This window comes from Microtus ochrogaster, chromosome 4, assembly GCF_000317375.1.
Source record: "Microtus ochrogaster isolate Prairie Vole_2 chromosome 4, MicOch1.0, whole genome shotgun sequence".
NCBI lineage: Eukaryota > Metazoa > Chordata > Mammalia > Rodentia > Cricetidae > Microtus > Microtus ochrogaster.
In genome coordinates, this window is record NC_022011.1 from 10,674,904 (window position 1) to 10,695,371 (window position 20,468).

Genomic DNA, 20,468 nt, shown 5'->3' on the forward strand with positions numbered 1-20,468 from the left:
GGGAGGGAGGGAGGGAGGGAGGGAGGGAGGGAGGGAAGGATAGAGGGCAGGAGTGAGTAAAAATAAGAACAAAATCTACACAAGTCACTATACTCTGAATGTTGAAATGAAATTGGCCTATGTAAAGTATTACAAAACCACAAATGTAATAGATTTATTTTAACAAGGTGCTGAAGTACTGTATGTTTAAGAAATTTATCATTTTTCAACTTCCTAATTTATTTCTGGATGGTGACATTTTCATTTAAATAAACAGCAGCTGACAGCATGACACTGGAGTTGTTAATCCAACTATTCTTGTGCCTCATGTGGGTGTTAGGAATTAAACTTACTATTTGCCAAGAAGCTTACCTGACAAGAGTCATATTTTTTTATCCTAAAAGAATAGGACTGTAGCTCTCTAACTCTATTTTCTTATTTGATATTTTGAAAGGGATGAAGGGTTACCTGCCCATAAAACAGTGGGCAAATTCTTCTAGACTATTCCTCCTTAAATGCTTAGTTTCCCACCCACCCTCAGTCTACCAAAAAGCAAAGCAAAACAAAACAAAAAAACAAACAAACAAGCAAAATGAAACACACACTTCACGCACAGCAAAACTAAAGTTATCAGAATAAAATGCATCCTCTTTAAGTAACTAGGCATTCAGCCGTATGAGGTTTTATTTTCATGTTCCAAAATTAGCTTTGTTTCTTAAGTTTACAACATAGAACTGCCAAGTATGAACCATACCTTCCAAACATCATCCATTTGTGGACCCTATTGGCAGGATAAATCACGGTGTGCCTGTATGTGTGTGTGTGTGTGTGTGTGTGCATGTACACACATGTGTGCAAGTGCCTGCATGAACAAATATTAATGATACTATTTAGCCCAGGTGCTGGATTAATAAGCACAGAGATATTGATCAAAATGTAACAGGTCAAGTTCAAGGATATGGTTGTTACATGGACCAGAAAATTGATAGGATAACAGAGCCTCCACAGATAGAAGTGAGGCATTTATATATCATACAGACTCTGCAAAATGCATTAGAATTTAAGCAGAACTTCATTGCTCATGCAGAACTCATCACACGAGTTCAGAGTCAATGGCATTGACACTAAACACATTGGCCTCTATAGTGGTATCGACAAGAATGCTGCATGGATCTCTAAGAATTTGGACTTTTACCCTGTGGAATTTGATTGTTTGTAAGGATTTAATAATTTTTTTCTGCAGTTCTTCTTATCTTCAGGAAAAAAAACAGAATAAAATTCAACACAGTGTTTCCCAACCTTTTCTCTGCAACATCAAAATAAAACGTTTATTCTTTGTTTTATGAATTTTGCAAGTCACAATGAATGGTTTATTCTGTGAGCAATGCGTTTGCCATGTGTGTGTCACTGCCCTGTGCCCCCTATGAGTGTGATTTCAGACTGCTTACTGGAGTTTTATTTCCAGGAAGGGATCAACCATTGTTTTGCATTGGTTTGGACCATAGATCTGACTGAGTGAGGCATTTACTATTGTTTATACAATTTCCTCAAACCCTCCGAAATCTTTGTGTCAGCCAGAATTCATGTAGGTCTCTTATATCACTCCTGTCTAACTTTTTGTGTTTAAATACCTAATTCTTATATTTTATCTTATTCCTACATTTTTATTTTGTTACTAAACTTTATAGTGTGTACTTGCAAAGTTTGAAATACTTGCATTTCTTTTTCCTTTCATTCCTTACTTTTTCTAGATAATCCCTCAGTACATAGCACAGGATGGCTTTGTACCCAGAATTTTACTGACACTTCCCATACTCTTAACCTTTCTGCTCCAGTCACCCCCGTATTGTGATTACAAGCATATACTCTCATTTCCAGCTACACTATGTGTTTGTCATTTCTCATAATATACCACAAATGGCTAACTCACTATGGAATGACAATGTTCATCCGTAGTGATCATAATATCAGGAAAATAAATAAATAAAACTATCACTTACTCACTACATCAATAGTTATCTTAGTATTGTTTAATAATTTATGTTGTGCACCTGAAATACACAGATTTCAGAAAAGAACATATAGAGAAACAGCTTCCTCATAGCTTTTGCACCTGGAGAAATTTAATAATACTCCAGGGCTAGCTCTTAAATATACCCAGTATAAGTGTTTGGATTGGAAGGGTCTATACAAAGCAACTTAAAATATCTTATGACTGAGATAGAGAATCTACTTCAACATGCTCATATCAACAGTATTTGATTTCTCTACACACATCTCGAATCTTAAAGAAGGCAAAGAAAGAGGACCCTTTGCCTGTCTGGGTAATCAGCTCTACTTCCTAAAGCATCTTATTAAAAGAGGTGTAACTATCTGAAGGAACCTAGTGAATCCTAAAATGGTTCCTCTGACCTTCTCAAAATTCTGAAGGAAAAGATAGAGTTCATAAAACTGAGTCTCTTGAGAGAGCAACAATAACTATCATAAAGAGTCTGGAGTCACTCTCCATCACAGAAAATCCATCCAAATCCTTTCGTTTTTGAATACATTTAATGGTCCTGCTAAACAATAAATGTTAATGCAATATTTTGGATCACTATTCTCTTAAAACACCATGTCTAAATTATATGGGTAAGTTATCTTATGTCACATGATATCAAGTGGTATAATCTGCAGAATTTAAGTCAAGTAGAGTCTGATTTTGATGATCTACCAAATAATTAACTATCAGATTTATGAGATGCATAGAAAAGATCTCTACACTTAATCCTGACTAATGCCCTGGATAAAACTGGGAATGTGAGTTGCATTTAAAAATATGTCTGATAATTGACACCTCTGGTAAGAGGGTGTTTATTGTCACTAAGTGTGACTGAGCATCCCCAGGGCTTGGCTAAGCATGAGAAATTTAGTGCCATACAATATCTAAGAATCAGACTTTTATCATCACGAAATTTTCTTTCTGTTCCATGTACACTCATTTAGAATTTACAGATTTTCAAGAAATTCTTACAAACACCCAACACAGAAAGAAGCTAAATGGCCCTAAAGAGGTAACAATATATCAAGAAAAGTTCTCAAATTATAAGATAAATTCCACAGGTACAGAAAACGTTGGTCTTAAGAGTTCAGCCAGAGTCTATCTGAAGACAATGGGGAACCCAGCTGGACGGGAGGAGGAACAGGTAACAAATGTTCAGAGACTAGTGTCTTCCTTAAGTGTGTTCAGCAGCTCTACATGCAGAACCACACATGGAGAAAACATAGAGCAGCAGCCACAGCTGGCCAGAGAGATTTCAGGACTATGCCCTTCCTCTTACTCCCTTGACTGAATTTTCCTAGGGTTTTATTTCAAATACTAATGTCTTGCTTACTATATACAGGTTACTAGCTGCTTCCTCCCAACAGTTCCTCAGCCCAGGAACTAAACAACTATTTATTTTGTTTTGAGTCAAGGTGTCCTGTTTAGTGTTCAAAATACTTGGACAACAGGTTTTTTAAGCTTTTCATTCCTTCATGAAACAGTGTGTCTTGTCCCTATAAATGAATGTATTGGATTATAATGTGAGTTTCATTAGTGTCTATAGTAATGGAAACCTTCTGTTGAGAAAGAAGTCGTTAGGTCTGGTTTATAAAAAAGAATATAACAAAATAAAAAAAATTAGCTTATAAATGTTACCTATCCTTGGCAACATTTTAGCCATGTAGTACTTATTATAGAATTATCACAGTTCAACAAAACACAGTCACTCACACTTCTGGATGATATGTAGCATAGTTACTATAGAAAGGAAAGTAATAAAAATGTATAATTATGTTTTAAGTTGATTTCATTCAACAATTAGAAATATTTCAAAAGTTAATTTCTCAAATATTATTACTGAAACATTTGCTTTACTCTCAGATAGGCAGTATACATACCAAACTCTTCGGATGAAAAATTGTTAATTTATGTATTGGACAATATGAATTATGCATTAATGGTGTACCAATCATTATAACATCAATTCGGAAAAATATAAAAGGAAAGAAGTATTCTCTTAAAGCCAATGAGGAAGACATCGTAAACATTATTTAAGAGTTTTAGTTAGAAAGAAACAAAAATTAAACACGAAACAGAGGAGAACAATGAAATTGAAGAAATCTTATGTAGTATCAGATAATTGTTTTTTTTTTTCATTTGGTGTTATTTAAAGTGAAACTAGAGAATGAGAAAAGATTAGGCACACAGGGGACCTTCTAACCATCAACTTAAGCCAGTTCAGAATCCACAGCAATATCTCTGCTTGACAACCGAGGACATCTGTGAATCAGAATATTTTCTAGAATTCCATGGCTGAGTAGAATTTGCACCAATATTTGCGAGTGCAGACATACATTATAAAGAGAAAAGAGCCTTTAGGAAACTGTAACTGCCAAGCATATTCGCTAGTCCTTTTGTCTCACAGTGTCCTTTTGTTGACAACGGAGACAGAAGTAACTTAAAGTGTTTGCTGTGGTGGGAAATAATATATAGAATCATTTAACATATTATAGATGTTACTAGTTGTGCAATTTGTCATTTTCAGGAATTGCAAAACTATAGAGGCCAAGGCTGAAGGGGAGAGTAGTGTTTCCTTTTTTACTTTTTGTTTGAGACAAAGCCTCGCAATGCCTTACTGACCTGGAATAGGATACTGGAGATCTGGCTGGCCTGGAACTCACAAAATTCCCCCTGGCTCTGTGTTGGGATTGAAGACATGCACCGTCGCACATGAAGTAAAGGTTTCATGAGACTAAAGAAATGTTTCAAACTCAGTTCCTGAAGATGCCAAAACCTTTGCAATTTTTAGAATCTCATTTACTTCCCAAGGAAGAAGACTTTTAAAATTTTGTGAGCATGTAGAATAACTCTTAGGAATCTAGCCATGAGAATATTAAGATTCTGAATAAAAATAAGAAACACCATCAAGGCCGGGCGGTGGTGGCGCACGCCTTTAATCCCAGCACTTGGGAGGCAGAGGCAGGCGGATCTCTGTGAGTTCGAGACCAGCCTGGTCTACAAGAGCTAGTTCCAGGACAGGCTCCAAAACCACAGAGAAACCCTGTCTTGAAAAACCAAAAACCAAAAAAAAAAAAAAAAAAGAAAAAGAAAAAAAAAGAAACACCATCAAAGGCGGAAACATATATCAACTCATGAGAAAAATAACACACTATACTCAAACACACTCTGGGACACCTTGGACAAAAAGAAAGTCTCATTAGAAAAATAATGATAATTATCCTTTGACAAACCCAGGGAAGAATGAATCTGTAACTTGGTTCATTTGTTTTTCAGTTTCTGAGATCTTTTCTATGAAATATAAAGCAACAAAATAAAATGAGGGTGCTTTGTAAGACTTGTGAAGCAGTTTACAAGGGATTTAGTTTCAACCTTCCTATCAGCCCTTTCCTGAGCTATCTGCACACCCAAGTGGGAGTCAAGGTTAATTTGAACCAGAGGAAACTGATAACGTAAACAGAATACCTGAAATACTATTTTTTCACTTGAGTTTGTGTAGAATAAAGATGGTTAGTTAATTGGGGTCCATAACCTGTACATGGAGAAACTTCATGCAGCGAAACCTTGTTAAGTGGGCTATTAATAGGAGTATAATTTGAAGAGCACAATTCTGAGAGCATTAAAAGGATTTTTGATAAAATATTGTTGAAGAATATGGAGTAAGAACAATACAAATGTCATTCATATCTATGACAGCCATTTTGTGACTCAGCGTTAAGGAAGGATAGTTAATTTAAACTCTCATATTTTTGGAAACACCAGGCAGGCAGATATTAATATATTCATAAACACATATACATATTGCTTTTACTTTTAAGGAAGAGCTTCATGTAGCCTATGTCAGCCTGGAACTCATTATGCAGTCATAGGTAGCATTGAACTACAGATTTTCATGCCTCCACCTCCCACATGTCTTACTAAATATTTAAAACATCGACATTTTTTTGTAATTAAATAGCACTATGGGTTGAATATCTCTAATTTAAAAATCCAAGACATAAACTTCTCTAAAATCCAAGTGTTTTTGTACTCAAGTATGACATCTTGTGCAGAAAACTTTACAGCTCGTCAGAGGAAAGGTTACAGCAGAAATACAGTCAGGAGTACAGCTTATGGAGGAGTATGTGCATGTCATAAAGAAGTCCGTGGGTTCAATCCCTAAAGATACATACAAAGAAAAGTATGTTCGAAACAAGACAAATGAAAATTATATCAAATTATCTTCAGATAGCATATACAAGTGTGCATGATAAAGAAATGGATTTTGTTTATAAACTAAACTCCCACCCTTTATATGTCTTTTTGTAAATATGCAAATATTTTACAATTTGCAAAATACTTTACAGTTCTAAAGCACTTTAGATAAAGGAATAAACAAATTATGAATCTTTGAAAAGTGCCGACGCTAAAAATAAAATATACATTAATAGAAACATACCTGTTTTGTTGTCTTGTTATTGTTACATATTTTGAGGTGGCTTGCAGAAGTAAAATACAAATAGATCTTAATTAAGTCAATACCATAAAGAATAAGCTATAGATTATTTTTAATAAATCCACTTATTATTTATAAGTGTCATATTTTTCTATGGAAAAGAAATGATCAGATACCCTTTTATTAATAGTATGAACTTATGGATTAGAATTAGTTTATGAATTTGTTTAAATTTTTCAAATTCGCTGATCTACAGAGAGGAACACATAGTGTCTAAATCTTCCAAACCCTTGTCTTTGATCGAACTGAGATTGATGATCATAAGAGAAAGGGTAATAATGTTTAAAGTTCTAAAGTGAATTATAATTTTATAATTTTTAAACTTCTTAACTACTCGTAAGAATTTAGGATAAGGGGAAAGTCATGTGAACACAAGTACATGTTTGTTCCATTTGATTTCCCAAAGTATGGGCACGATCATGCTTTTGAAGAAAGCAATACCTACTCTAGATATCGACAGGCTTTAGGATTATACTTTGTATTAAGGATGCAAATTGGGTACAAAATGTAGTCAGAGATAGTAAAAAGATGGAGAAACTGATAGTCACAGTTCTATAGCCTTCAAGTGATATGAAGAAACCTTCCTTATTTCTATGAACCAAAAGATGTAGATGATAGTATTTCTAAAAGTAGGTTTCTGAACACAACTTGTGCTATAGCATTATAATCGGTGAGGTGGGGTGGAGTTGTGAGTGTACAAGGGTGTGTGTGTGTGTGTGTGTGTGTGTGTGTGTGTGTGTATGTAAGGGTGTGTGTTTTATTTGTATGTTTAGTGTGTGATACTAAATAAGGTTGAGAAACATTTAATTGAACCAAGTTCAAGAATATTGGCTTAGCAATATTTTGTTTAATTGTATTCTCCTTGCATATATGAAGTCTCATGAAATTCCAGAAGAATTTTGCCTGGTACTTTGGCTCTGTAACTCATTTCTGATTATAAAATATTTCAAATTTACATGAAAAGATATAGATGAAATTAATGACTGAAGGAAATCATTACTTTTTAAGAATAAAAGATAGGACTCAGTTAGCTCAGGAATTAATGTTTGTCTGCACAAGCAGGCATTGGCATATAAACTATGTGCTAATATGTTGAGCATGGAAAAAAGACAGAGTAGAAAAGGGATTGTGATTGTGAAGACCACTGCAGTTTATCTGTAGACAAAAACTAACTAATTCAGTATTTATAAAGCTCCATAATACATGGAGTGGTTTGTATTTAATATTGGTTATTTCAGGGGACATAAAAATATGATGCATGTTGGGTCAACAAAAAATTTAAGGAGCAAAAGAGATAGAAAAATAACTAACATATCTAAACATGCCATTCCAAAAACATCAACTATATTTCCTTAAATCAGTTTAGTGTCAATAAATATGAGAGGGTGAAATTAAACATGGGATGAACAGTTAGGCTTTGCTTAGTGGATTTGTGAGAACCCAGATTTCATACATTTATCTAGGAGACACTGAAATTTCTCATTCCCTTCCAAGGTCCTTCTTGTAGCTCTCCACTTACGATGCATGTGCTGAAGGTACATCTGGCATGTTGGAGGCAAAAGGTGTTTCCATCTATAGAAATGACTTAGGAAGTCATGGTACAAAAGGAAAAAGAAAATCCTGACCAAGACTGGGTGGCTAAACAAGTTAGCTGACACGTTCTGTCAATAACCTTTAAATGGATATGAACTTTGATTACATCTGGGTTCTTTTCCTTGTTTTGATATAATTGGGGATATTGAAGATTGATTTGTGTATGCTTCCTTTAATATCTGTAATTCTTCATTTGTTCAGTAAATCATGATTATTTTAATTTTATTTTCATGAAAAATATTTTAATGAAATCTTTCTTGGAAAATAATTCTCGACAGTTTTGTTTTATTTGATTATGGACACCATAGATAATTTGATGAGAGCACGTGCTTTTCTTCATGTTTACATGTAAATTAATAAGTTCAAATAATTTTAACTTTGAGCTACCTGAAATTTATTCATCTGTGATCCATTTCTATTCACGTTAAAAACTACTGCAATAATAATTAGACATTCTTTTTTCTATATCTATATCCACAATAAACCTGACAATAAGAGAAAAAAAGAGAGAGCTTTTAAAAATATTGTATTTTACAATCTTACCCATTCCCTTCTTTTATTGACAATTTCCTTATTCCTTTTAATTAAATCACTGAGAAGTTAAAAAGTAACAATAAGAACATTTTCTGAATGACAGGGTGGTTTATGACCTTGGTGACCATCATTGCAGCATTCCTAGATAATATACACACATACAAATGCATACACATATATTGAATTGTTCTTTTCAGAATCCTTGAAGGATATTTCAAAAGTTGTAACACATTAGTACTTTCTTATCTTGTCTCCAGGTAGAGCTATGATTATAAATATTAATTTACTTATGAATTTTACCTTTCAGAATCAGTATTACCATAAAGTTGTTGAAAGCAAGGAAAAGAACAACAGAGATATATGGTTCATTTTTCAATTCCCAAAATGTTAGAAATCTAAGCTCAACTCTCCTAGAAAGTATATATAGAAAATGTGAAAGTCCGTGAACTTTGGATGAACATTGCATACCTGTGAGAAGAAGCCAGTCTTTATCGAGACATGTTAAGGATGAGACATATTAATGCTTTTGATGTACTATTTAGCCCCCTAAAGCTTATTTCTTAGGACATTATAGGGCTAAATAAGAAAGAAAAATGTTCAAATTATCACTTATTTATCCATATATCCATTAATTTACTTATCTGTACAACAAATAATAAAAATCAAGAAGGTCATTAGGATGAATTTGATATACTTACAATTATCTAACATCTATTAAATAATTGCTTGCTGCTACGTGGCAGACATATACAAAGCACTGAGTGGGAAAATTCTCATAGACCATCATGCTTGGAGAATTAAGAACAAATTAATGAGTAGTAACCCCAAGAACTCACTGGTAATGTTCTATTGATCACATGATCCTCTTGTTAACAGATTGGATCTTCAAAAATGTAAATTATTGGAAAATACAATTTTATATGAATGAAAAGAAATCCCATACAGAATTAGAAGCAAAGATAATCTAATATTTTATTAGAACCAAAATCAAAATTATATTGTGATACATACTATTGAATCTTTCTTTTTAGTTTTTTTTTTCTTTAAAAGATTCTTTGATGAGTTTCAAGAAATACAGTGTCTGTGCACATCATAATTCAAGCTTGGCTTTGAAATGCATTTCCTTAACAATACCCTAAATACTCTTTGCTTTCTTTTTTGAAAGAGGAATGGAGATTGTTTTCGGTCTTCATTTAACCTGAATAAATATCATAGGAAATTTCAAAGCCTTAGTGGCCTTGTTGCAATAAATTCATACAGAGAAGAGAAGATATGTAAACTGAAAATTAGGTACAGATCTCACATCTGTAAATTCTCTGGACATTTTTATAAATTTCCTTGCAAGATATTTTTAATTATATTCAAAATCAATGGAGGTCACAGAACCTCACAGTAGGAGCTCTGAGAATTCCACTTGCCATCTCTGCTCTTGCTCTGTAACTCTCTAGGGGTTCACTCCCTTGAATACATCTGCACTTCTTTTTATTCCACTGTTTAAACTAAGTGTATTCAGATGTTATTATCACTGAAAAATTCAGCCTTCTTAACATTGGTGTCTTGATGAATTTTAATGGCACAACGTCCTTCAAACGATCTACCCTCATCAACATTTAGATAAAGTGCTGAGGCAATAGTGACCTGTATTAAAGTAAAATGAAGCATCGAGTATAGATTAACCCAAAATGCTAAATGCAGTCAATGTATGGGATGTTTGGAAAGCCAACGAGATTCACCACTTTAATCCCTTTATTCCTTGCACGTCATGAAGATAGCATGGATTGATTCTTACAATAAACCCCTTCTGCCCTAATGACCAAAACGCATGAGAACCGCTCTTTTCAATCACGTATTTAAAATGGCTTTAGGGCAGAATCACATGGATTGTGAAACTTGCCGTGTTGTTAAGGCCTGCCCTGATACTTCCTGGTTTGTTAGTTCCGGGTAAAATGCAGAAAGTACATGTCTAATGAGTCCTTATTGACATTAATGATGGGAAAAGAATTCTTCATTTCCAGTATGATGTTCAGACGAAAGTTCTGAGGTGTGGTATGGTAAGTAGCTGTATTCCTTTACTACAGGGATAATAGATTATGGATTGCATGTGCTGTTTTCAATATGTTGGATTCACTAATCAAATCACTCTCGTGTGGGTCATTTAGTCAGCACATATGAGTCTTTTCATCCACATTATATATAAATACTATGAACATTAGTACATAGTCAAGGCATACTATTAAAAAGCACTTAGTTGTGACCCCAGATTATCAAGAAACTATCTCTTCAACTGTTCCATTTTTCATTGAATTCTCATACAAAATGGATGACCCCTCTAACTGTCTAACCTGGTTACAGAAAGTCACTGTAGTGATTTGGGTAAAGGCATGAAAGGGTGGCAAACCTGATTCAGAGGAGAGCCCTGCCATCCCTTTGATTACCACATGAGATTCTCACAGAGTTGTTCTTAAGAAAGGGGGCCAGTTTGTACTTGTCTCTTAAATATCTGTATATTCAAACTGCTTCAAGGAGTTGTGTGACCTAAACATCTTCTTACCTGGCCCTTTCATTCAAAATATTTTTTGACACTAAGACCGCAGAGCTGATCCACGCCATTAAGTGTTTTAGTTACAATAGTCTTCTATTCTATTTCTAGATCAGATAAAGCATCATGTAATCAAATAGTAGCAATGCCCTTAATAAATATATTAAAAAATGATTATGTCATTGGGCATTTCATAACAGTATTATTTCAATGTAGAAAAATAATCAGAACTTACCCATGGGGGAGAAAACACTTTGTGTTTTATGCAAATAAGAAATTAGGTTTCAGATTGTCTCAAATTACTTCCTTAAAGAAGGAACACTGTGATTTCGATGCAGAAACTTTAACTTAAGAAACCCCTCTCTTGGCCGGGCAGTGGTGGCACACGCCTTTAATCCCAGCACTCGGGAGGCAGAGGCAGGTGGATCTCTGTGAGTTCCAGGACAGGCTCCAAAGCCACAGAGAAACCCAAAAAAAAAAAAAAAAAAAAAAAAAAAAAGAAACCCCTCTCTTAATGAGGGCCTCTATGCTTAATGATAAGTTGCACTTGCAGCTACTTAGGGTCATAGGGTGACCCAAACTGACTGTACTTATAATGAGTTATATAGTGCAACTAGATACATTTCTTAACAAAATTTAAACATAACATAAACTTTAATTTTTTAGCTTTAATGCATTTCCAAATATATTTTATGGTACGATGCAAAGTCTCAAAAATACTGAAGTTCAGAGATCATAGTTCTCCCATTTGAATAAATCATAAGCCACAAGATAAAGTCATACAAAATGTGATCTTTTTTCTTTCCATTGAAAATTTCAAAATCCAATGGAACGTTTATATTCGAATATACACAATATATTTGGAACCATCATTATTTACTCAACATTTTATTATTTTGAGAGCACTTCCTTGTTCTCACACTTTTGCTATATCTATTGCCACCTTTGCTATCAAGATTCATTCTTATCGGAATCATATGATTGTTATATGTCATATAAGCCACATTTTTTTTTTGCTCTTCTGCACTGTTTCCTATTGAAGTAACCAATATCATGGAATCATGAATGAATGTTAAGATAATCCCCTGTCATCCTAGGAAGCAACACGGCATTGTTAGTATGAATTTTGAAAATGAACATAGCACCTCCAGTGTAGGATTCCAAGAATAGGTATCTGTCTGAACAGCAGCCGTTCTTCTGATCGCTGTCATCTAGTTACCTCAGGGTAAAAAGGCAAGCATTTTTTGATATATTATCCACTAACTTTTAAAAACAGCATTCATTATTGGAAGAGAACAGACACAGCTCCCCAGGAAGGTCTCCCGTAGGGAATTTTGTGCGAGGGACACTCCATCTGGTATTTACACATATCCTAATGGGTAAAAAGGTGTTGTGAGGATTCAAGGTTGAGTCTTACCTCCAAGATCCTCCCCAAAGCCCACTCCAGTCACTGTAACAGTTCCAAATCTCATTCTAGATACCCGTAAATACTCAAATTGGAAAGAAACCTGTAATTGCCCAGTGGAACTTTCAAATACACTTAACTTTGCTATTTCAAGCCACAGACATCAAATGGAAACGAAGGTAATGCTCTTAATTTTCATCAACTTATCACAGCTGAGGTTTTAAAGTGATGGATACTGCTCCAACCATTCCTGGCACAAACCATCCATGACGATTTAGAAAGCTGAAAATGAGTCTTTGGACCAAAGTAACAGACCACAAAAAGGATATCACTGGCCTATTACAAGCAATGGGAGCCCTCTGAAGTGATCAGAAATGCTGATGCCCATTTTATGTTACAGGTCATTCAAACGGTAAGCGCCATGGACAAAGATGACCCCAAAAATGGACATTATTTCTTGTACAGTCTTCTTCCAGAAATGGTCAACAACCCAAATTTCACCATCAAGAAAAATGAAGGTAAATATGTTGACTTTGTGAAATGCTGCACTGTGAATTGCTGAGAAATGGCAAGTCATTTCTCAATGCAAATGGGAAATACAGTTGAAATAATTTTGTCATTGGTAGCTGAAGCCCATTTATCAGCAACATAGCAAGGTAGATACGTAACTTCTTCCTAATATTGAAATTATAGATAAAAATCTGTTGATGAAAATCGGTGTTATACCAGGGAATACCACAGTCATCCCCTTATTCTTCCAAGAAGACTGAGAACCTGAGATCTCATTCACAGAATGAAATGGTTTGCACTTTGTAGTTGGTAACTTTTAATGGAATGTTTATTAGATCGTTAGAGAAAGTCTGTTTTATTATTGCCTGGTTTGTGGGTACAAAACTCAGGTATTTGTTTTAACCCTGGACCAACATTAATAATAGCAAATAGTTCACAAAAACCTTCTTGAAGAACTTTTTATACTATTATTTGGGAAGTAGTACAAACTAATTTAATTTCTCTAAAACACGGAGAATATTTGATCTACTTCTTTTTGTGTGTATGTGTGTGTGGTTTTATGAGAAGGGTTTCTCTGTAGCTTTGGAGCCTGTCCTGAAACTAGCTCTTGTAGACCAGGTTGGCTTCGAACTCACAGAAATCCACCTGCCCGGGCCTCTCAAGTGCTGGGATTAAGGATTTGTACCACCACCACCCTGCTTTATTCCATTATTTTTGAGAGTCTTACTAATATAGCTTAGCTAGAGTTAATTTTTCTGTGGTTTATTGTAAAGTAAGGTTATAACTTAGCCTTTAAAAGTCCATTTCATTTATATATTGATATTTCCTTACCTACCATATTTTGGAAAAGCAATTTTAGCTTTAATTGGGCTCTAATATATTTATCTTAGACTTAACCATTAGAATATTAGTAATCTCTACATCAGATTATTCGTTTTCTTGTAGGTAATTTTTTGCTTTCCAAATGCTTCATGTAGAATTTATATTCAATTAGTGTACGAAACTTTGGTTCATGATAGCAGTTTGGAATATTGGTATCTCAGTGTGAAGGAGGTTAATGGATTTGGATAAAATTCTGTTATGAAATAAAATATCATTTTATGGCTTGTTAAATGTATCATGGCTTGCCTTTCACTGCAATCTACTTAGCTCTTTTGGGATGCTTTGATAAATAGAGATGCGTCACAGAAAAGGAAGCAAGAAGGTCATTATACAGACATTACTCACCTATCCGGCTTTCACTATTATAAACATTAAAGTGACAACATTTCAGTCTCTCATCTTTAGGATGGAGTGCTTGCATGCTCATCATCCCAATCAGAAACTCTTATACAAGAACATTATTTTTGTTCTTTTATGAAGGCAAGGAGGATTCATCTTTTATTGAAATCTTGTGTATATGCCTATGCTAAAAAGCCCATTCATGAATACTAGACTGACCTGAGAATCTAAAATAATGTGGCCCCTGCTTATTTTGACCAGGAGATAACTGGTATCTGGATTATTTTTATACAAAATACTCTACATTTAAAAAAATCTTCATGAAGTAATGTGTTCTCCTACTTTATATTCAGAGAACCTTAGTTTTTCCAGCCCATTCCATAATTTCTAGAGTTGTCTTTTTAAAACTGTGGCCTTGAAAGGCCCTGTATCCACGAGTTGTGTGAATGAGAAGGTAAATTACTGGATTCCAGAGAAAGTCTAATTTCAGCTGCTATTTAAAAGGACAATATTTCTGAAAATAAAATGTTATCTAATAATGAATGGATTTTCTCTGTTCTCACTGTAATTTTGAAATTAGTAGAAAAAAAGCAAAGAAAATGCTGTGTTACACATTGCAATAACCATTCAGAGGAGTATTCAAAGATGCATGGATTGTGTGTTTTGTTTTATAACTAGAAAATAGGAGACCAAATTTTGCCCTATACCCTAGGTTTGAAAAGAAGTCTAAGTGTTACAAAGTGACTCAGGATAAGAAAGGAAGGAAGAAAGAAAGAAAGAAAGAAAGGAAGGAAGAAAAAAGAAAAGAAAGAAAGAAAGAGAGAAAGAGAGAGAAAGAAAGAAAAAGAAAATATTCCATGTACTACAATTGTTCATTTTAAATCATACAGTCATTTGTTTTGCAAATTATGACTGTAAAATTTGTTTTTCCAAGGGGGGATTTTTTATTAAATAGAAAGAAGCTACTGTTCATATTTATGTCTGGAAAACACCATAAACTAATACTGTCTTGTAGAACGTAAGACATTTGTTCACTGTGACTTTGAATTCAGGATCCAAATATTCAGCATCCCCTCACAGAATAAATCATGATGTTGAAGGGCTTTTTGAGTAGATATGTAGTTTATACACAATTTGCCTTTGCCTAGATTGTAAATTCAAGAGCTCCTTCATAGGCTACTACTGCATTGCTATATGCAGTATATATATTTACTATGAAAAAGAATAAAAACAAGATATCTTGGTAATATAGAGAAGCAATTAAAATAATCAAAGAGTTTGTCAACTTTAAAGTATTTGTATGGGTCGATAGATAGGTAGTATATATAGACACAAAGATGAAGAAATGGGACATTGTTACGTAGTTTGTGCTTTCTGTGTTAATGATAGGAGAAAGTATAGTCAATGATAATATTTTTGTTACATTTACTGTGATATCTAGTGTTGGAAATATAAGACAAAAATCAAATCCTCTAATTACATTTGTAATTATTAGTCATTATTTCCTTTAATCTGCACTTTTAAATGGTTATGAATTGATGCTTCTAAACTGAGATCTTCAGAATTTACACATTTAAGACTATGAGAATAAAAATTTTGCAATGTCCAATACATTCAAATCTACACTTGATAGGTAAATTACTCTCTCACTTAATTTGATCTTCATGCAGACAGCTGAAAAACTGTGCATTTTCTGAGGAATTTGTAGCCATATCTTCCAACTCAAAATTGTTGTGATCTTTCTTCTTAAATAAATTGGTCCTCATGCAATTTTCACTCCACTAATTCATAATCAAAGACAAAATGAGATAGAAATGAGCTGTCTCTTTTATACTACACAGTTGAATGATTTCACAAATAATTCTCCTTCTAAGTATATAGGAATAATATTTCTGCCATAATATGGCCATTTTCAAAATGGAAGAAGGGGAAATGAAAGGTCAAACATGAGGAGCCATTTATATTTTGCATATGTAAACTTCAGAGCACCTTGAATCTTTTGATTTTGTGGTACAGACATTGGCTGCTTCATCTTATACTTGGGTGAATTTATAAACAAAGAGTTTTTGCTGACCGCATTTCAGTATTGGCTTCAATTCTAACCGTGGAAATGGAAAATACCCAACAATTCAGTATAAGAAGACAAGGAAGATAAATGGACCTTTTACAGATACTGAAATATCTTGCTTTCAGGAAATTTGAGGTCTGCAGAACCTGCTTTTTTCCAGCCTGAACACTGTAGGTAAAATAATCTTTTGATTGGAATTGTAACATCACTGACTGCTGTAATGGAAACTTTTGTGACTTGCATTAAAATATTGAACCGATTTAACACAGGGAAAGGAGAAAACTGTGAAGCTCTTCTTTTTAAGGAGGGCCTATGTGAGAAAAATACACAGTGAACTTAAACTTGGCTAATACTTAGTTAGTCTTGAAAACATTTAGCAAAAGAATCAGAATCTCTAAGTTGTTTCACCTCTCCTTGGAAACCTTCTAGTTACTCTTAATACTGCTGTAAAGATATCCACTCAAGGGCTGTCATTCAGTCTCAGGATGATTCAAAGTTGTGTGTTTGAGGCCATGGGGCCAAGACCAGCATGACAGAGAAACACATAAATATGAATCTCACTCTAAACAAATAATTTTTTAGGATTATAATTAATAATTTTATATGATTATGTTTATAATTGATAATGTAAATGACATAAATGCTGAATAGAGCTTTTGAGTAAACCTGTGTGGCATGAGTTCGGTATGTATAAAATATTTTCTTGTTCAGATTATAATTAATGCTTTTTCTTAAGAATTCGATCTCAACTGATGGTCTACTTCAAGTATATATGTTTAACACATTTTGTTCTATCAAAATATCCACTGCAAGAATATTATTTCTAGGGCTGGAGAGATGGCTCAGCAGTTAAGAGCCCTGATTGTTCTTCCAGAGGTCCTGAGTTCTATTCCCAGCAATCATATGGTGGCTCACAACCACCTGTAATAAGATCTGGTGCCGACTTCTGACCTTCAGGGACACATGCAGGCAGAACATTGTATACATAATAAATAAATAAATCTTTAAAGAATATCATTTCTATAAATGATTTACTGTAAGTATCAGTTCTCTTATCCATACTACAGGATAACAGCACCAGGCTTCCGCTGACCTCTGTTGTGATGCATACGTCTAAACTCAGAATAAGACATCTATGGGGATGTGGAAAACCACTCATCAATAACCAGAACATGATCTTTTTCGATATGAATATAATTTTAACCCCTTATCACTCCTCTAGCATATCATTTCAACCAGGCTCCTTTAAATTTTTTTCTCTTTTCTATATAGAGCAGTAATTTCCAGAGTGACCTCATCAAGAAAGACATTTATTTTCACTGAAAGACTTTGCAGCCAATCTCCTTATTGTTCCCAAGGTGGTATTTTAGAAAGACAAAGACTTACAAAGGAAGAGCCAGGAGGAGGAGAAGGATTCTGAGATTGATTTGTAGGTAGAAAAAGTTTTCCTCTGTATTTTTTAAAATCTCTCTTACGAAATTGAAGCTCAGCTTTCTCTCTACAGTGGCTACTCCCTTTTCAATGCTTTGATTTACTTACTATCCTAATACTGAGTCCTGGGAACTCTAAGGGAAACACTTTGCCTAGGTTGCCAACCTTTTTTTTTTTCTGTCAGCTAATTTCAGACTCTTTATTTTCCCAAAATCAAAATTTGTGGCATAATCTAAAGCAAGTTTTCTGATCACAAGCCAGCCAGACGGAACATCTTCCCTCCCATGGAACCATCAAGAAATCTATTCTGTTCAGGATGAAGAAAACTTCCTCCTTCTTCTGCAGTTAAGTGAGTTACATGTCTCCAGGCTGAATTTGAGCATTATCCCTTTCACAGTGGATACGTCATGTAGACTCTTTCTGACTACCATAGGCCTCCTTAATTCTTCATCATTCTAAGATGCTTTGAACTAAGAAAAGCTCATTAAAAATTACATTTCTTTCCGCAGGTGTCCATTATTCGAGACACCATTCCTCAACAATAGCACATACATTGTTACTGTTTTTCCCCCAGGCAATGGACCTACATTGTAGCTGTGTGGATATGATAGTGGATATCTTTTCTTATATCCCACTATGGGGACACTGAACTCATTTATATAGTAGTCATTCAGATAGCATACCCACCAAAACAAGAAATTGTTATTTTTATTTATTTTCAGCCATTGCTCATAAAGAAAATGGGACTTCCTATTCAATCATAAAATGCAAGGCTTAGTTTTCACAGAGAAATTCATGGGATCTCTAATACATAAAATACGATCATGTATAAAGCTGAAAAGTCTTCTTTAGGAATATAAACCTTTCACTCTTTGTCTTCTCGATCTAGTTATTTTCTCGTCCTTGATAAGAATAACTCAAGGAAAAAAAAAAACAAGTTTCTGCCTCCTCCGAGCCTCCCATTTCCCTCCCCCTCCTCCCACTCTTCTCCCCCTCCTCCCAGCCTTCTCCCCCTCCCCCTACTCCTCTCCCCCTCCCTCTCCAGTCCAAAGAGCAGTCAGGGTTCCCTGCCTTGTGGAAAGTCCAAGGTCCTCCCACTCCGTCCATATCTAGGAAGGTGAACATCCAAACTGGCTAGGCTCCCACAAAGCCAGAACATTAAGTAGGATCAAAACCCCGTGCCATTGTCCTTGGCTTAAAAAAAAATAGTAGCCTGTACCAGCTACTCGAGGTCTCTGGGCTTCTCGATTGCTGAGGGACACTGTCATGACAAAATTAACAAAATCCTCATGCTTTTACATCAAAGAAAAAAAAAAAGAATAACTCAAGGATCCTGTTTTTCCTCGTCTCTATTGTTATCAGGTTTTGTGAAGTTTGCCCTGCTTGCTTTCCTTTGCAGTGCCTCATGGTTCCTGCTCAATCAGACGTGAATCAAGAAATGTCTCTTTCACATACTCTAAAGTTATTAATAATATATCGTATCTTTATTCACTCATTCATTTATTTGATATCCATTTATTTTGTGGCTCACACATGTCAGAGAGTGCTCTGTGAGTTGGGAATAACGTAGTCAATAAAATGGATATTGACTTTCTCTTCTATATAGTGTATTCTGTTCTCCTCGGGATTCACTTTTTGAATACCAATTGAATTCTCAGAGAGGATGCCATAATTTAACAGGAGTATTTGTCATATCGTGTAGAAATTCATAGGCTGTTCTGCAGAGTACACTGATTTAGAGTGGAATGATCCACATTCTACTACTATACTGTCATAAAGTTTCCTCTTAGACCTTACCCAATTTGTGAACCTAGCCCTACATAAAAAAGAGTTAGGTTTCATTGAGTCTATAATTTCCATCTTAAGAAATAATTTGACTTGTCGGAGTGATGATATCAATCTATAGTCAGGGACAGCTGATTCTCCCCTGAATTTCATATTGATGTTTCCATCATGAGAAAGTCTAGATGAGGGATGCTGAAGCACCTTAGTTAAGGTGCAAGGTCAAAATATGTTGATGAGTCCTTTACAGTAACACAGTGACCTGTAGATATGGTGATTTCAGTTACCATACCGTGTGTGTGTGTATGTGTTGTAGATGGCAATCCTATTTTGCTTACGAAAACGTGATAGTTGTGATCTAGTCTGATAATGCATAATTAGTGACTCTTCCTATCTCTATGCAAGGTTGTTTTATTAATTAAGGAAGGTTTTAGGTAATAATTTTAGAAGCTGTCTAGTTCATGGAAAGGGTATTAGATTGATTTCTATGTATGAAACTGTGAACATTGTATATTTACTGCCTAGTCTACAGCACCTACAGATGCTATAAAGGGAGAATGGATGATGAACTCTGTAAAGGAAGGTAGTAATATGATGACCATTAGCTTTGTTTTCATACCCAAAGCTTGTTTATTAGAATTACCTCTATCTTTTGCTTGACTGTATTGTTATTTGCCTGTTGAGGCTGCTTATTGTAGTGATTTGGAAAACAAAGTGAATCTTTGCACAGTAGACTGAGAACAGCCATCTTTCTACAATTTCTTTTATTTTCTTACGTTATTCTGTACTATTTTATTGAAGGTCTCCTTATGATTTCCCTCCCCTCAACCCTAAGAATTCACCTTCTACACATCTTCAATGAAACTGTTA

At 34.6% G+C, this 20,468-nt stretch overlaps 1 protein-coding gene across 4 annotated transcripts in view; it reads left to right on the forward strand.

Annotated features, from left to right (window-relative positions):
- Cdh8 (cadherin 8) overlaps nucleotides 1-20,468 on the forward strand; it is a 368,006-nt gene that overhangs the window by 299,699 nt on the left and 47,839 nt on the right. For all 4 annotated transcript variants that reach the window (XM_026790139.1, XM_005345543.3, XM_005345545.3 and 1 more), the window contains exon 10: nucleotides 12,987-13,104. In XM_026790139.1, coding sequence (XP_026645940.1) covers nucleotides 12,987-13,104 — 118 coding nt within the window. The remainder of the gene's footprint in view (nucleotides 1-12,986; nucleotides 13,105-20,468) is intronic.